Genomic DNA, 13793 nt, shown 5'->3' on the forward strand with positions numbered 1-13793 from the left:
CTACAAGGGGGTTGAAAGACGGGGCTGGCACTGGGCAAAGCAGAGCAAAGATTCTTTGGCGTTTCCTCCTGCTCCCCTCTGCAGCTGCTTGGCCAGAGCCATCCCCTGGAAGGAGGGGATGGCAGCGACAGCCTCAGCTGAAGCACAGGAGGGACAAAGGCACGAATGCTGACTGAAAGGTGGAAGAGGGCAGGGGGAGTTCCTCCCTGGAACTCTGAAGCAGGCAGGCCCCATTTTTCCAGCCAGTCTCAGAACACGGTGAAGCAGGGACTCACCTATCCTTTCCAAACGCTGCATCTTCGCGTGTTGCTCAAACTGGCCTGCAGCATCTTGGCGTTCTGATCCAGACATGTGCTCCATCCTCTGAACCTGCAGACACGCAGAACAAAAGTACTGCCGCTGGCCTCCCCAAGGAGCCCCGGGAGACACAGCCCGCCCCTCCACTCTCACTTTCCAGAGAAGGGCAGAACCTCTTGGTGCAGCAAGCCCACCTCTCTGGATTTTCAGCTGGGACAGAAGTGCCTCTTCAGAAGGACCAGAGCCACGCAGGCATCACCCAAGCATGCCCCAGCTCTCCAGGACAGCTGCGCGACCCACGGGGGACATTGCTGGTGGGGCCCACACCCTTCCTGTGCTTCCCTTGGCCAGTCACACCAAGCAAGCACTACCCAGAGCTACCCCTGAGGTGGAAGGGCAACTGCTTCAGCTCTCTACCAACCCTTACAGCTACAACTCTCTCCACGTCCAGCGCCTCAGCCTTCTGGCATCTGCCTCCTTCCCTCTCAGGTGCAGGTCTTCAGAGAGGCTCTAGAGGCCAACCTGTCCACCTACCTTCAGAACCCGTTTGCCACCAAGAAGCCTGGTCTGGATCTTTTCCTGCTCACACAGCTTCCAGCAGGTGGGCGAGACAATCACTTCACTTTTAACCGCAAGGTTTTGGGCGTTCATAACTTCCTCCAGGGCCTGGCTGCAGATGAAGTACTGCTGATGGTACCTGTCTCCAGCAGCCAGTACGGTCATTTGCCCTGCGGAGATCCCTGGGGAGAGAGCAAGAAGCAGCATTGACACCGGGGAGCAGAAGCAGTCAGCAGCACTGGAGAGTGCCAGGGCTGTGCACGTGGCACAGCTGACCCTGCAGCGCCCATACCTATCTTCAGGTGGAGCTTCTGACCCACGTGTGTGTCACGACTGCCATGCTTCTTCTGGATTTGTTGGCAACACTGCAGCACCAGGCTGATGGTCTGAGGCAGCTGAGCTTCTGATGCTCTCCACAGCACCAGCACAGCATCCCCTGGGGAAAGTGAGGGGAAGGGGAAGGCTCTCCTGAGGGACAGCAGCAAGTGGCCAGCCGGCGTGCAGAGGAGGACGGGCTTGTGGGAGGGCATCCTCCTGAAGGACAGCACCCTGGCCACAGGGACCCCTCCCCTCTGCCAGACCAGCCACAGCACCAGCCAGGGCAGCAGGGCAAGAGGGTGGGTGGCGGGGGGACCCTCTGCCCAGCACTCCTCCGCAGCTGCAGCAGCCCAGGGACACCACCGGAGGGACTGCTGCGTGGCCAGAGAGCTGCTCCATCAGGCCAGAGCACAGAGCAAGCGGCTCCCGCGGGAAACACTGCACAGCAGCAGGACATGGAAGCAGCCTCCTCCTAAGGACATACCTCCAAACTTCAGGATGTCTCCTCCGAAATCCAGCACAACTGTGGAGAAAGAAGGGAAGGCAGAGTTATGGGGCGCCTTCTTCCGGAATCCGTGGGGCAAGCCACCTGTAGCCACAGCCCTGGCCCCTGTACAGCGAGTTGGGAGGCCACACAAGCACAGTACGGTGCAAGCTGGAAGGCACCTCTGGAGAGTATCTGCTCCAGTCCCGCACCCCGTCTCCACTCAAGCCGAGCCACTCAGAGCCACCTGCCCGGGGCCACGTCCAGACGCCTGGTGAAGATCTCTGAGCGGGGACACTTGCAAATGCTGCCAAAGTGGTGGCCACCACATGCTCACGGTCAGAGACGTCCCCCAGGATAAGGGGCTCAGGAGGGCCACACACAGATGTCAGTGCGAGCCTCCCTAGGTCACTGGCACGCTGGCACTCACTGGATGCCCCCAGCCTGCCTGCGGTCCTAATGGCACCAAAGCGGTGTTCCATCGTGGAACTGCAACGGTCTCTCTGCAAGCACAGAGACAGATGCTGAGAAAGCAGGTGTCCCCTTGCTCATACGATCAGAGAATGATCTAGGCTGGAAAAGGCCTTCGAGATCATCAAGTCTGACCATCCACCTAGCCTACTGAGTCCCCATCACTAAACCATCTACCTTAGTGCCACGTCCACACATCTCTTAAATAGCTGCAGGGACTGGGACTCCATCGCTTAACTGGGCAGGCTGCTCCAGTGCTCAACCACAACCTCCTTGAAGAAATTCTTCCCAGTACCCAACCCAAGCACAGCCTGCCCCAAATCGAGAGCCTTTCCTCATGGCCTCTCTCTTGTCACCTGAGAAAAGAGACCGACTGCCTCTGCGCTGCAGCCTCCTTGCAGGGAGGTGGGAAGCGCAATGAGGTCTCCCCTCAGCCTCCTCTTCTCCAGACTAAACAACCACAATGCCCTCAGCTGCTCCTCGTAACTCTTGTTTTCTAAACCCTTCAGCAGCTTTGATGATCTTCTCTGTACACACGCAAGCAACTCAGACATCCTTCTCGTGGTCAGGGGCCCCGAACTGAATGCAATATTCGAGGTGTGGGCTCACCACTGCCGTGTCCAAGAGCTATCACTTCCCTAGCCCTGCTGGCCACACTAGTTCTCATGCAGGCCAGAATGCCATCGGCCTTTCTAGAGACCTGGGCACGCTGCTTGCACATGTTCAGCTGGCCGCCAAGCAGCAACCCCACATCCTTTTCTACTGGGCACATTTCCAGCCACTCTTCCCCCAGGCCTATGTGGCTGCATTAGGTTGCTGTGTGCCAAGCGCAGGACCCACCACTTAGCCTGGTTCAGTGGCATGTGACTGGACTTGGCCCAGCCTACCTCAGCAAAGCCTTCCCACCCTCAAGCCAGTCAACCGTCCCGCCTAACTTGGAATTGTCTGCAAACTTACTGATGGAGGGTGCATTCAATCCCCTCCTCCCTCCTGGTCACTGATGAAAATGTTAAACAAAAAAGGCCCTGGTAGAGTGCCCTGGAGAAGGCCACTGGTGTCCAGACACCAACTGGATTGAACCTGGATTGAACTCCGCTTGCTAGGACTCCTTAAGCCCAGCCGTCCAGCCACTTCTTTACCCAGCAAACAGTATGTCTGCCCAAGCCCTGAGCAGCCAGTCTCTCTGGGAGAATACTGTGGGCAGCAGTGTCAAACGCTTTATAAAAAGCCAGGCAGACAATGACCAGAGCCTCTCCCTCCTCTACCAAGTGGGTCACCTTGTCGTAGGAGATCAGGGTAGTCAGGAGGCACCTAGCCTTCAAAATCCCGCGCCAGCTGCTTCTGATCCCTCCATTGGAGGCATGTGCCATGTCACAGCACTCAGGATCACCTGCTCCGTAACCTGCCCTGATACTGACATCAGGCTGATGGGCCTGTAATTCCCTGCAAAGTCCTTCCAGCCCTTCCTGTTGCCTGGAGGCACGTCTGCCAGCCTGCAGTCCACTGGGGCCTCCCTCATCACAGTGGGCAGCAGAAGAGACCTGCTGCGCTCCTCCCTTGCCACGGGAGCCCCACGGCTCCCACTGTCCCCCCAGGCCACAGTGAGCTCCACAGCCCTTCCAAGGAGGCAGGAGCAGCTGGTGCAGCAAGGCTGCCTCTGCCCTCCGCAAGCAACCTCAGGGCCCCATATACAACAGCCTGGCAGCATGGCTCTTACCCTCCAAAACGTCGCTCATGTAGTCATTGAGTGTTTGTGCCAGCTCGTCAGCACCTCTGTCTGTGCCGCTCTGCTGGACACACTTCTCTGACAAAGAAGTGAAACCTGCAGGAAGAACAGGCAGAAATCAGGACATGTCTACGTGGGCCACAGGGCCTGGCAGCCAGTCCCATGCTGCCAAGCCTAAGCGCCTGTCAGTCGCTGCATCGCAAGAGAAGCCAATCCGTGCTCTCTTTAGCCATCACAGCAGGAGTCCTCAAGAGCGACAAGATAGCTGTGCCATCTACGGGCCAGGGCCCCCGAGGGCCTGGTGTGTCCCAATGGCTCGTTTCCGGGGAGGCTCTACCGTGCCCAACCCACCTGAAAAATCCGCTAAGAACAGCACTCCCACGATAAGCCTGGGGATCTGGCTGTCCCAGGTGAAGTCCTCAGAAAGAAGATCGGGGAGGAGCACGCTCCCGTTCTCCATCTCAGAGTACGGGTACTTCCCCTCCCAGGCAGATGCTATGGTCAGTGCCCTGTGGTACCGGGGTACCTCAGCAGAAGACAACCATGCCCAGCTGGGAGGGAGGAGATGAAGACCCCTCAGCACCGGACGGTGCAGTGAGCCTGGGGCCTTCTTGAAGGACAGTTCGGTCTCTGCCACCATGGGTCATCACAATCACCTGGTTGTGATGCCATTCATAGGTCATCGCTTAGTGGCTGCCCTCCAGCAACACGGTGGGCTAACAGTGCCATCCTCCATAGATCAATGCCTGCTGAGCAGCAGCCGCTGTGACCCCGTACAAATGTATAGAGCTACTTCTTCCAATGAGGTTATTAAAAAAAAAGGAAAAAAAGTACAAATAGGATTAAGACTGGAAGAGGGTAAAGAACATTCATATATTCATGACAACATTCACCACCAGAACCTTCCAGAATGGTTGCTCAGTTCTTCTGTTCTGGGGGGGTGGTTAGGGGCTGGTGGCAGGGAATGCAGGCTGCTGGTCAGTTAAGTCAGCGGACCACTGACACAACCAGAATGAAGAATGCTAACATATAAATAAAATTCAGAAATTATTCTATTCTGGCTAGAAAAGTTGTTTCATGTTGCTCCATCCATCCAAGAGGAAAGGTTGAAAACAACAGTGGCAACGTGAAGTTTAAGAGAAGAAGAGATAAGGAGTGAAGGATGGAGGATGAGGATGGTAACATAAGCAGCAAACGGTGGTTAGTAATTAACCTCTTAGAAGATCACTAGAAAAGAGATATTTAAGTAGGAGATTTGTTTTGTTTTGAAAACACTGGCTTGTGCTTTTAAGGGTCACCGATTACCTGAACTGTTTGCAAGGTCACTGCTTGAAAACTGGAAAACTTGTTCAATAAAATTAACAATTCTGTATTTTGAAAATGGTATGGTTTAAATATTAAACTTCATAAATGTTCTCATTTGTGTATTACATTTATGAATCCAGTAGTTCTTAACTGAAAACAACCAAATGTTTTCAGTAAGGTTTAATAGCAAATAAATGCATTTCAACTTTCCAAACTCGTTTTTCAGCAATTTTAGCCTACTGTAATTCCAATTACTTGATTCAAATCATGCTTCAGTCTGGTGTAACAACAAAATCAAGTTTAACTTTCATTATTCCATTATTGCCTAACATTTTCCCAGAGTAAACGTAATTTAGATGGATATAAAAGACACCGCATGTAACCAGCACAAAAACAGTCACTTCATTTTAAATGTGCATAAAAAAAAAAAAAAAAAAAACAACAACAAACCACACAGAAACCCAAACACATGAATGGTTAACTTTTTGTTCCCTTTTTCTCAGACAAAACCTTTGCCTTACTTCGGAGAGCAATGTCTTGATATCTGAAGGAGCTCCCTCCTTGAAGTCATCCATTCCTAGAGTCAAAACGATCAGTAATTCATCTACTCACAAGCATCTTTTCTGCTCTGCTTCCACAAATTATGTCTCATCTCAGAGCAGAGCCATGCTACTCTACCATGTTATTATACCTTCAGCTGGGATTTACATGGCTGGGATTGGTGTGCTTTTAGACCAGCAAAGATCATTCAATACATTTGTTTGACCTCCTGCGTGCTACAAACCACAGAGTTTCACCTCAACATTCCCACATCAACCCTGCAGCTCCCAGTTCAGCTATTTTATGGTTTATGATTATATATATTGTAACTATATATAGTTACAATTCCAAGGACAGCTTGCAACATAATTATTCAATTCAAATTACAAATAGGTTCTCGGGCCCCCATACTACCTCATTCAGGTTCCAGGTAGCTGGTCCATAATGCTGTATGATTCTTTCAGGAGGCCATTCATTCTCTCCCCATTCTTGGGCACTACGCCCAGCTAAGGAAGCATCAATAGATCGTTTTACTCTATTCAGATAAAAACAAACAAACAAAAAACTCTTTTCAGCTGGAATTAGCTCAAACCTTTCTTTACATAGAAAGAAAAATCTAGGAGCGTAACAGAATGACACCAGGCAGAATGACAACTCCCAGAGGGAAGCCCTACAGTGACAGCGAGTCAGAACAGATGATCTGTGGCCACCCCAGGGACAGACTCAAATGCCATGACCTGCGACTGAAAGTGACCGCCAGAACTGGGATGATGGACGCATAGAATGCTTGCCTTTAAGACAAGAGACCGGAAGGATGGGCAGTGCAAACCCCTTAAGAATAACGCTTCAGAAATGAATTCCCCAGCCTGAGCTCCTGGTGAAGCCCAGATGACTTCCACAACAGTGACGATGGAAACAGACACAATCTGAAACCAAATATGCACAAGACCCAAAACGCATCTGCTCTTTAAGCTGTGACTGCAAGACAAGAAGTGCTTGGATCAGCCCTGTGATCACAGAATCACAGAATTGATGACGAAACAAGCATTTAGGACCTTTAGTGTGGCTACCAAGTTGCCCATCTAATCTGTCCAGTGGAAGAAGGCGATGAGGATATCAAAACCTGAGGAGCGCGTAACACATAATGATCATATCAGGAAACATTCGATACAAAATAAAAGTTACACGCACGGAAGAAGTGATCCCTTTAAGCTCCTACTGCAAGACAAGAGGTGCTCAGCTCCCAGTTGAACATCAGCGTTATTCCGATGAGGTCAAGTGTTCAATACCCTCAGGATGGCTTCCCCAGGGCCTGCCGAGCACCAAGAGCAACAGCACAGCACAGACAACAAGCTGGGACTGCCCTGCCTGGCACGTGTTCACGCTGTACGTGACAGAACTCCCCACACATCATCTCTGCCTGACCTGATCAATCCTGAAAGGCCCCATCCGCTGCAATGACTTACAAGCACAGACCCTTGCCCTATGGGTCCATTCACAACCCCAACTCAAACATAGCACTTGCCCCCCCAGCTTAGCTTGGGAATGCTGGGAGGCAGGTTCCATCCTCATCAAGGAACACAAAGGCTAGCCAGGACACTGCTTCAAGCCTAAGGCTCCTCTTCACCTGCAGAAATAAAGTGCCATCAGGCACCAGCACGCCAGCCAAACTTCTTCCAGGGAAGCACCCTCCTCAGAAACAAAACAGTAGTCAACTGACCTGCTCTGCTACTGAAATCAGATAGACACCCCCTAGACAACTCCCTGCCTCCCCCTGCCAACACACAAGATTTGCCCCTGAACTTAATTCTCAGGGCTCAGAATCCATCCTCAGTGTGGACCACAGAGACCAGCTAGGATGTTCCCAGTACCTTCTTCATCCCTGGAAAAGAGGAGTCACCCAGAGGTGGACCAATAGACTACCAAACCAAAAACAATGCCCGTTTTCCAACTTTTCTCCACTCACCTTCCCAACCCACACCCAGCGCTTCCATTCACTGTGCCAAGCCAAGCCCACGGGGCTTAGATCAAGGAGAAAGAACAGACAAACGTGACAATCCATAAAACGGTCTATACCCACTCCTCTTCTTTCATCCCCTACCGCAAGAGCCAAGAAGCCCCAGACCCGTGTTCCCCAGCCCAGTATCACCGCTTCGCCCACCTAACACCCCAAAGAGATGCATCTCCAGCATTTCAGGAACTAGAACTGCTGACGTCTGGCGCGCCTCAGAAACGTGGCAGGAGACGTACTCTGCTGTCGCAAGGTAGTTTGCCCAACAGGCAAAGCAGACTAACACAGTCCACTGACCAACTCAGGGCCCACACTGCTGTCCACTCACCCTCGTGCTTCGTTCAAGTTTCCGTGCCCATGCCCTGGGCTACAAGAAACAAAGAGAGAAGGTCATGCCCACGATGGACACGCAAACAGTACAGCTTCTTGCAGAGGACTCAAACACAGAGACCAGAGCCAGAAAAAAAAAAACACACCCTTGAGTCCACAAATGCCAAAAAGCCATGAATGCACAGCAGTCCCAGCAGGGGTAATTACAGACTTATCCTTTACAGATGAAAAAGGTGACCCTGCTCAGTCTCTTCGTACTACTGCGCTTATGCAGTCGAGCCCCTTGCAATGCGTGCTGAAGCTCTTTGTGAATCCTCTGGACAGTGACACAAATGGCTTGATATACCTAAAGATTGAAATGTAACGCCAAAAAAAGGAACCGTACCCCATGATTTCCCAAAAACAAGTTAGCCAGCAACCCCTCCTAAGCATCCCTCTTCTAAGTGAATTCCAAGCTCTTAAAATCTAGAAGGATGCAAGGTCTAAAGACTCAACAGCCAGCAAAACCACAGGCAAAAGCTGCAGAAATATAACAAACTGTCCCTAACCCTGAACAAGATTACACCTTACATGCCTACTGCTGCTGGTTTCAGATACATGCTTACACAGGGAGCTTCGACAATACCTTTCTCCTAAACCCTGCTCCCTCACTTTGCCACCAAGGTTGTAACTTTGATAGTATTTGACATACAGGCAAAGACTCACAGTAAGCCCCGTAATCCTGCAAAAATCCTGAGGGACCCAGAACCACTAAGCAAACACACAAACTAACATTATTGTCCTATCCATGAACATGCCATAACAATGACTCACCTGAGAAAGAACTGCATGCAATAAAGGCACCTACTACAGTGCAAGTCACGAGTATCACTCTATACTTGTTCTATTCTGCTAAGATCACAGATCTTTGGTCTGACTTTCTGCGGCCCTTGTTACATTGTCACAGCAACACACAGGCAGGAAAACATTGCTACATACAGTAACAAAAGACTGAGTCATAAGAAGAACCTAGGATAAAAAATGAAACCGCACACTATCTTAGTTCAGCACTACATTCTATATGCATGCTTTCAGCCTGAAATCATCAATAAGAGACGATAACCTCTAAGACTGAAAACAAGACAAATTCTACTTAGTTCTCTGAATGCAAGGCTGATGCAGCAAGTCATCAGCTGGAAGGAACCCAAGCAGAGGATTCAAGATGTTCCATTCCAACATTGAAACTTACCTTTCCAAAGCCGCTTGTCAAGCAGAGCATAGTTTCCCATTTGTTGAACAGGCAGGCCTAGCCAAATTTCAACCCTAAACTTCCAGGGAATCTCTACTGCTCCCAGCGTACATATTACTTCCGTACTCACCTGCAGGTCTTACCTGTGAAAAAAAAGTTCCAACTTTCTTCCCTTCTACAATATCTGTGATGACATGACCCGAGATTTTCGGGTGGACTCCATTTGCAATCACTACAGAGGTGCCTCCTCGCAGGGCCCACAAAGCTGCTGTCACCTACAGTGAAGGAGAGAGCCAGTTCCCAAAAATGCACTTGTTAGTTGAATCCCCATCCTCAACAAGAATTCTTATGTTGGAAGAAGCCCTTAAGACCATCAAGTCCAAGCATCAACCTAATGCTACCACTAAATCATATCCCTAAGTGCTATGTCCACACGTCTCTTGAATACTTCTAAGGATGGGGACTCTACCACTTCCCCGGGCAGCCTGTTCTAATGCCTAACCACCCCTTCCATGAAGAAATGCTTATTTAGTACCCAGATATCTAGTGCTGCTCAATAGAGTTGTTCCTCCCTAGGGGTAGGGCTTGGCATTTCCCTCTCCTGAACTTCAAAAGGTTCCTGCCTGCCCCTATCTGCAGCCTGTCAAGGTTCCTCTGAATGCACCGCCCCCACCCCGCACAAGGGCCATTTCCACAGAAGCCACCAACCACCCGCCGCCTCGCCCCCTCCCTATCCAGCCCACCGTGGCGCGCCACCGACCACCAACCTCGTTGCGCCACCCCTCCTCGGCGTCCCGGCCTGCCCCGACAGCTTCTGCCCATGGCGCCGGCAAGCCCTGCATGCTGCTTCTGCCCTGGCTTCCTCCAAGCCAATCACACAGTGCTTCCGCCCTGATTGAAGACAGGCCCTGACATCACTTCCGCCCCAGGTTCCCAGCCAAGCACGGCGTGTCCCCACAGACACAGCAGAGCAAACACACAAACTAACATTGACATCCTACCCGTAAACATGCCGTAACAGTGACTCACCTGAGAAAGAACTGCATGCAATAAAGGCACCTAGTACTACATTAGTTTATTCTAACAGATCCTACTAGCTGTCACCTCAAAAAGACGTGCGTACCGCTCTCTACTTGGAAACGCATCAGTCCGTCCGTAGACTCTGACCCACCTAAAGAGCCCTGCAACTGACTGAAGGAAAAACAAAGCACTTACCCCAAAGAGCAGCCCAGGCAGAAGGAGCTCTCTGATGGCATACCTGGGGCTCATATACCGTTTGGCCGCGCCCAGCACCCAAGCCCAATCACCTGGGAAAGGGAAGGGGCAAAGCACAAGAAAGTAGAAGGAGAGCAGAAGGAGCAGCAGCTGTTGTCCTGTGGGCCTTTTTTTTTTTTTTTTTAAGTCTGATGGCACAATTTTGTGCAGCGCTGCCTGGGCACACATTTCAGATAGAGCTAATGAGCAGCTGAGGTAAAGGAGCTGGGAAGAGAGAGGTGTTGCAGCAGGTATGCTGTGGCTGTGAGGTGCCTCAGGGTGTGCTTTTTCTCTTGTTTCTACAGGTGCTTCTTTAGGCAGCTTGGAGTCTATGGATTTCTAGATTTTAAGTGCTTGGAATTCACTTAATAGAGGGATATTTAGCAGAGGTTGCTGGATCACTGGTTTTAGGGATGGTGGGATACACTTCTGGTTTTGAGTTATATTTTAATCACTTGTGTAACTCTCCAGAGAACTAAAAACAGCTTGATTACATGCTCCAAGAGGCTTGTCCATGTAGGCACAGTATTACTAAGAGACTGAGCAGGGTCGTATCAGAGTTACCTTTTTTCATCTGTAAAGGGTCTGTGATTACCCCTGCCGGGCTGCTGTGTGTGCGTGGCTTTTTGGCATCTGTGGAGCTCAGTCACTTTTGTGTGTGTATGTTCTTACTTTTTGTGGGTTTTTGTTTGTTTGTTTGTTTGTTTGTTTGTTGTTGTTGTTTTTGAGAGGCAAATAGTGCGTGTGCTGAGCGTGGTTGGCAGGAGGAGGTGGGGAGCTGTCTGGCAGGGAAGCTGTTCAGGACTGGTAGGTTTGGTTTCTAGGAGCATGCGGCATCCTTCCTGTGTGATGCGACTGATTCTTGGGCAGGAACGTTCCAGCTCGTGTGTCTTAAATAACGTAGCTTGTGTAGTGTGTGTTGTGTGGCCTGGGCAGAGTTTGCTTTGGCGCTGTGAGCCAAGAATCTCAGTTAAAGCTGGTGAGCAGCTGGAGTAACAGAGCTGGGAAGAGAGAGTATTGCAGCAGGTACACTCTGGCTGTGAGGTGCCTCAGGGTGTGCTTCTCTCTTGTCTCTGCAGGTGCTTCGTGCAGTCTTGGACAGGGAAGGGAAATCCCCATGTCACGGAGCAGTGAGGGAAGGTGAGAGTGTTTTCAGCCTGGTCATCCCTTATCCAAAGCGAACGGAAGACACTCAGGTGTTTCCCTCAGGGTCTGAGGTGAGGCTGTTTGGGATAGAGGAGCAGTGTGGCAGGTGGTTGTTTGCAAGCACAGTGGTCATTTTGTCCTTTTGTGTTCCCAGGTGGCATGGGTGATGCTGTCTACTCCTTCTGAGCTTGGACTTAATTTCCAGGTACAGAGGCAAGTGGACCGCTGTTTTGAAAGGATACAATTAAAGATGGAGTCGCTTGTGTTGATGAGGGATGGGTGCTAACGCTGGCAGCTGAAAGTTTATCTTCTGGCTGTGTTTTCCTTTGTTCAGGCTGAAACTCAGTGTGCAGTCCAGGACGTCATGACCTGAGCTGCCTCTGGAGTGACTCTGGTGAGTGATGAACAGAGGTAGCAGTTGTTTTTGGGGTGCGGTTGTCACTGCAGTTATTTTCCTACATCCAATAGAGTAAAATTCCAGTTTGCCTTTTAGAGGTGCTTTAAGTGGCTTAAGAGAACAGGTGGAAGCATCTGCCACGTGGGGCAGGTAAGAGGCTGAGGTTAAGGAGGGGATGAGAGTAACTGTCCAAAGGCTGCTGTGGGTTTTGCTGCTGTGGTTGATTTCTCCTCTGTTTATCAGGTGCCACAGGCAAGGTGATAGCCCTTAGAACAGGAGCAAAGCAGGTCTCTGGAATGCTGCGTTGTTCCTGAGAAAGGTGTTGTAGAGGAAAAAGGTTGTCTTGCGTGGCGGTTCCTGATGGCGGTCTTCTTCCGTAGGGGAAGAGGTGCCTGAAGCCCCATGCTGTGTAGCCTGAGCACACCTCATTGAGGATGAAGCCTGCTTTCCAGCAGTTCCCAAAACTGTGTTGAGGCTGAAATGCTGTGTCTGTGTTTGGGTTGGGTTTCAAGTTTTCATGCTGTGTTAGGGATGGGTTTCAAGTCAGTGCAGCGGAGGGCCAGGACCCAGTGTCCTGTAGCGTGTTTTGACCCGTCAGCATGGCCTTTTGGCTCTCAGATAGCCTACTCAAGTATGTGATTTTTCCTGCAAGTGATAAAGTGATATTATTACATTGAATTGTTTTTCTTTGGCATGTTGTGCTTTTTTTTTTTTTTCTTTTTTCTTTTTTTTTTAATGCTCCTGGATTTTTCTTTCTATGTAAAGAAAGGTTTGAGCTAATTTCAGTTGAAAAAAATCCAGTTACTTGCTTGGTCATATTGTCCTTTCAAGATTAAAAGCTGCAGCCTAAGCATGCGGAACGTTGCTTCTAGAAACAGCCCGATTCTCTTGTCTGCACTCTGCTTGCTGTTGAGCTAAATCAGATTAAAAACAAACAAACAAACAAAAACACGCCAGCTGCTGCTTCTCCTTCTGCTCTCTTTCTACTTTCTTGTGCTTTGCCCCTTCCCTTTCCCAGGTGATTGGGCTTGGGTGCTGGGCGCGGCCAAACGGTATATGAGCCCCAGGTATGCCATCAGAGAGCTCCTTCTGCCTGGGCTGCTCTTTGGGGTAAGTGCTTTGTTTTTCCTTCAGTCAGTTGCAGGGCTCTTTAGGTGGGTCAGAGTCTACGGACGGACTGATGCGTTTCCAAGTAGAGAGCGGTACGCACGTCTTTTTGAGGTGACAGCTAGTAGGATCTGTTAGAATAAACTAATGTAGTACTAGGTGCCTTTATTGCATGCAGTTCTTTCTCAGGTGAGTCACTGTTACGGCATGTTTACGGGTAGGATGTCAATGTTAGTTTGTGTGTTTGCTCTGCTGTGTCTGTGGGGACACGCCGTGCTTGGCTGGGAACCTGGGGCGGAAGTGATGTCAGGGCCTGTCTTCAATCAGGGCGGAAGCACTGTGTGATTGGCTTGGAGGAAGCCAGGGCAGAAGCAGCATGCAGGGCTTGCCGGCGCCATGGGCAGAAGCTGTCGGGGCAGGCCGGGACGCCGAGGAGGGGTGGCGCAACGAGGTTGGTGGTCGGTGGCGCGCCACGGTGGGCTGGATAGGGAGGGGGCGAGGCGGCGGGTGGTTGGTGGCTTCTGTGGAAATGGCCCTTGTGCGGGGTGGGGGCGGTGCATTCAGAGGAACCTTGACAGGCTGCAGATAGGGGCAGGCAGGAACCTTTTGAAGTTCAGGAGA

General features: G+C 50.8%; 1 protein-coding gene and 1 pseudogene across 2 annotated transcripts in view; one reads left to right on the top strand and one right to left on the bottom strand.

Moving 5' to 3' along the window:
* On the bottom strand, positions 1 to 4034 carry LOC309890252 (adenylate cyclase type 10-like; the record flags this gene model as incomplete). The annotated part of the gene is made up of 6 exons (XM_082783938.1): positions 3846 to 4034; positions 1658 to 1696; positions 1148 to 1291; positions 832 to 1037; positions 276 to 369; positions 1 to 137 (listed from the first exon to the last, which is right to left on the bottom strand). The coding sequence occupies exons 1-6, from the start codon at positions 3862 to 3864 to the stop codon at positions 1 to 3; spliced, it is 639 nt and encodes a 212-aa protein (XP_082640064.1). The 5' UTR covers positions 3865 to 4034.
* LOC309890253 (delta-1-pyrroline-5-carboxylate synthase-like) overlaps positions 3980 to 13793 on the top strand; it is a 27478-nt pseudogene continuing 17664 nt past the window's right edge. Inside the window, exons 1-3 of the transcript in view lie at positions 3980 to 4354; positions 11602 to 11739; positions 11823 to 11873. The product of the transcript in view is annotated as a delta-1-pyrroline-5-carboxylate synthase-like (transcript). The remainder of the gene's footprint in view (positions 4355 to 11601; positions 11740 to 11822; positions 11874 to 13793) is intronic.

The sequence above is a fragment of the Aythya marila genome (genome assembly GCF_965140915.1).
Source record: "Aythya marila genome assembly, chromosome: Z".
NCBI lineage: Eukaryota > Metazoa > Chordata > Aves > Anseriformes > Anatidae > Aythya > Aythya marila.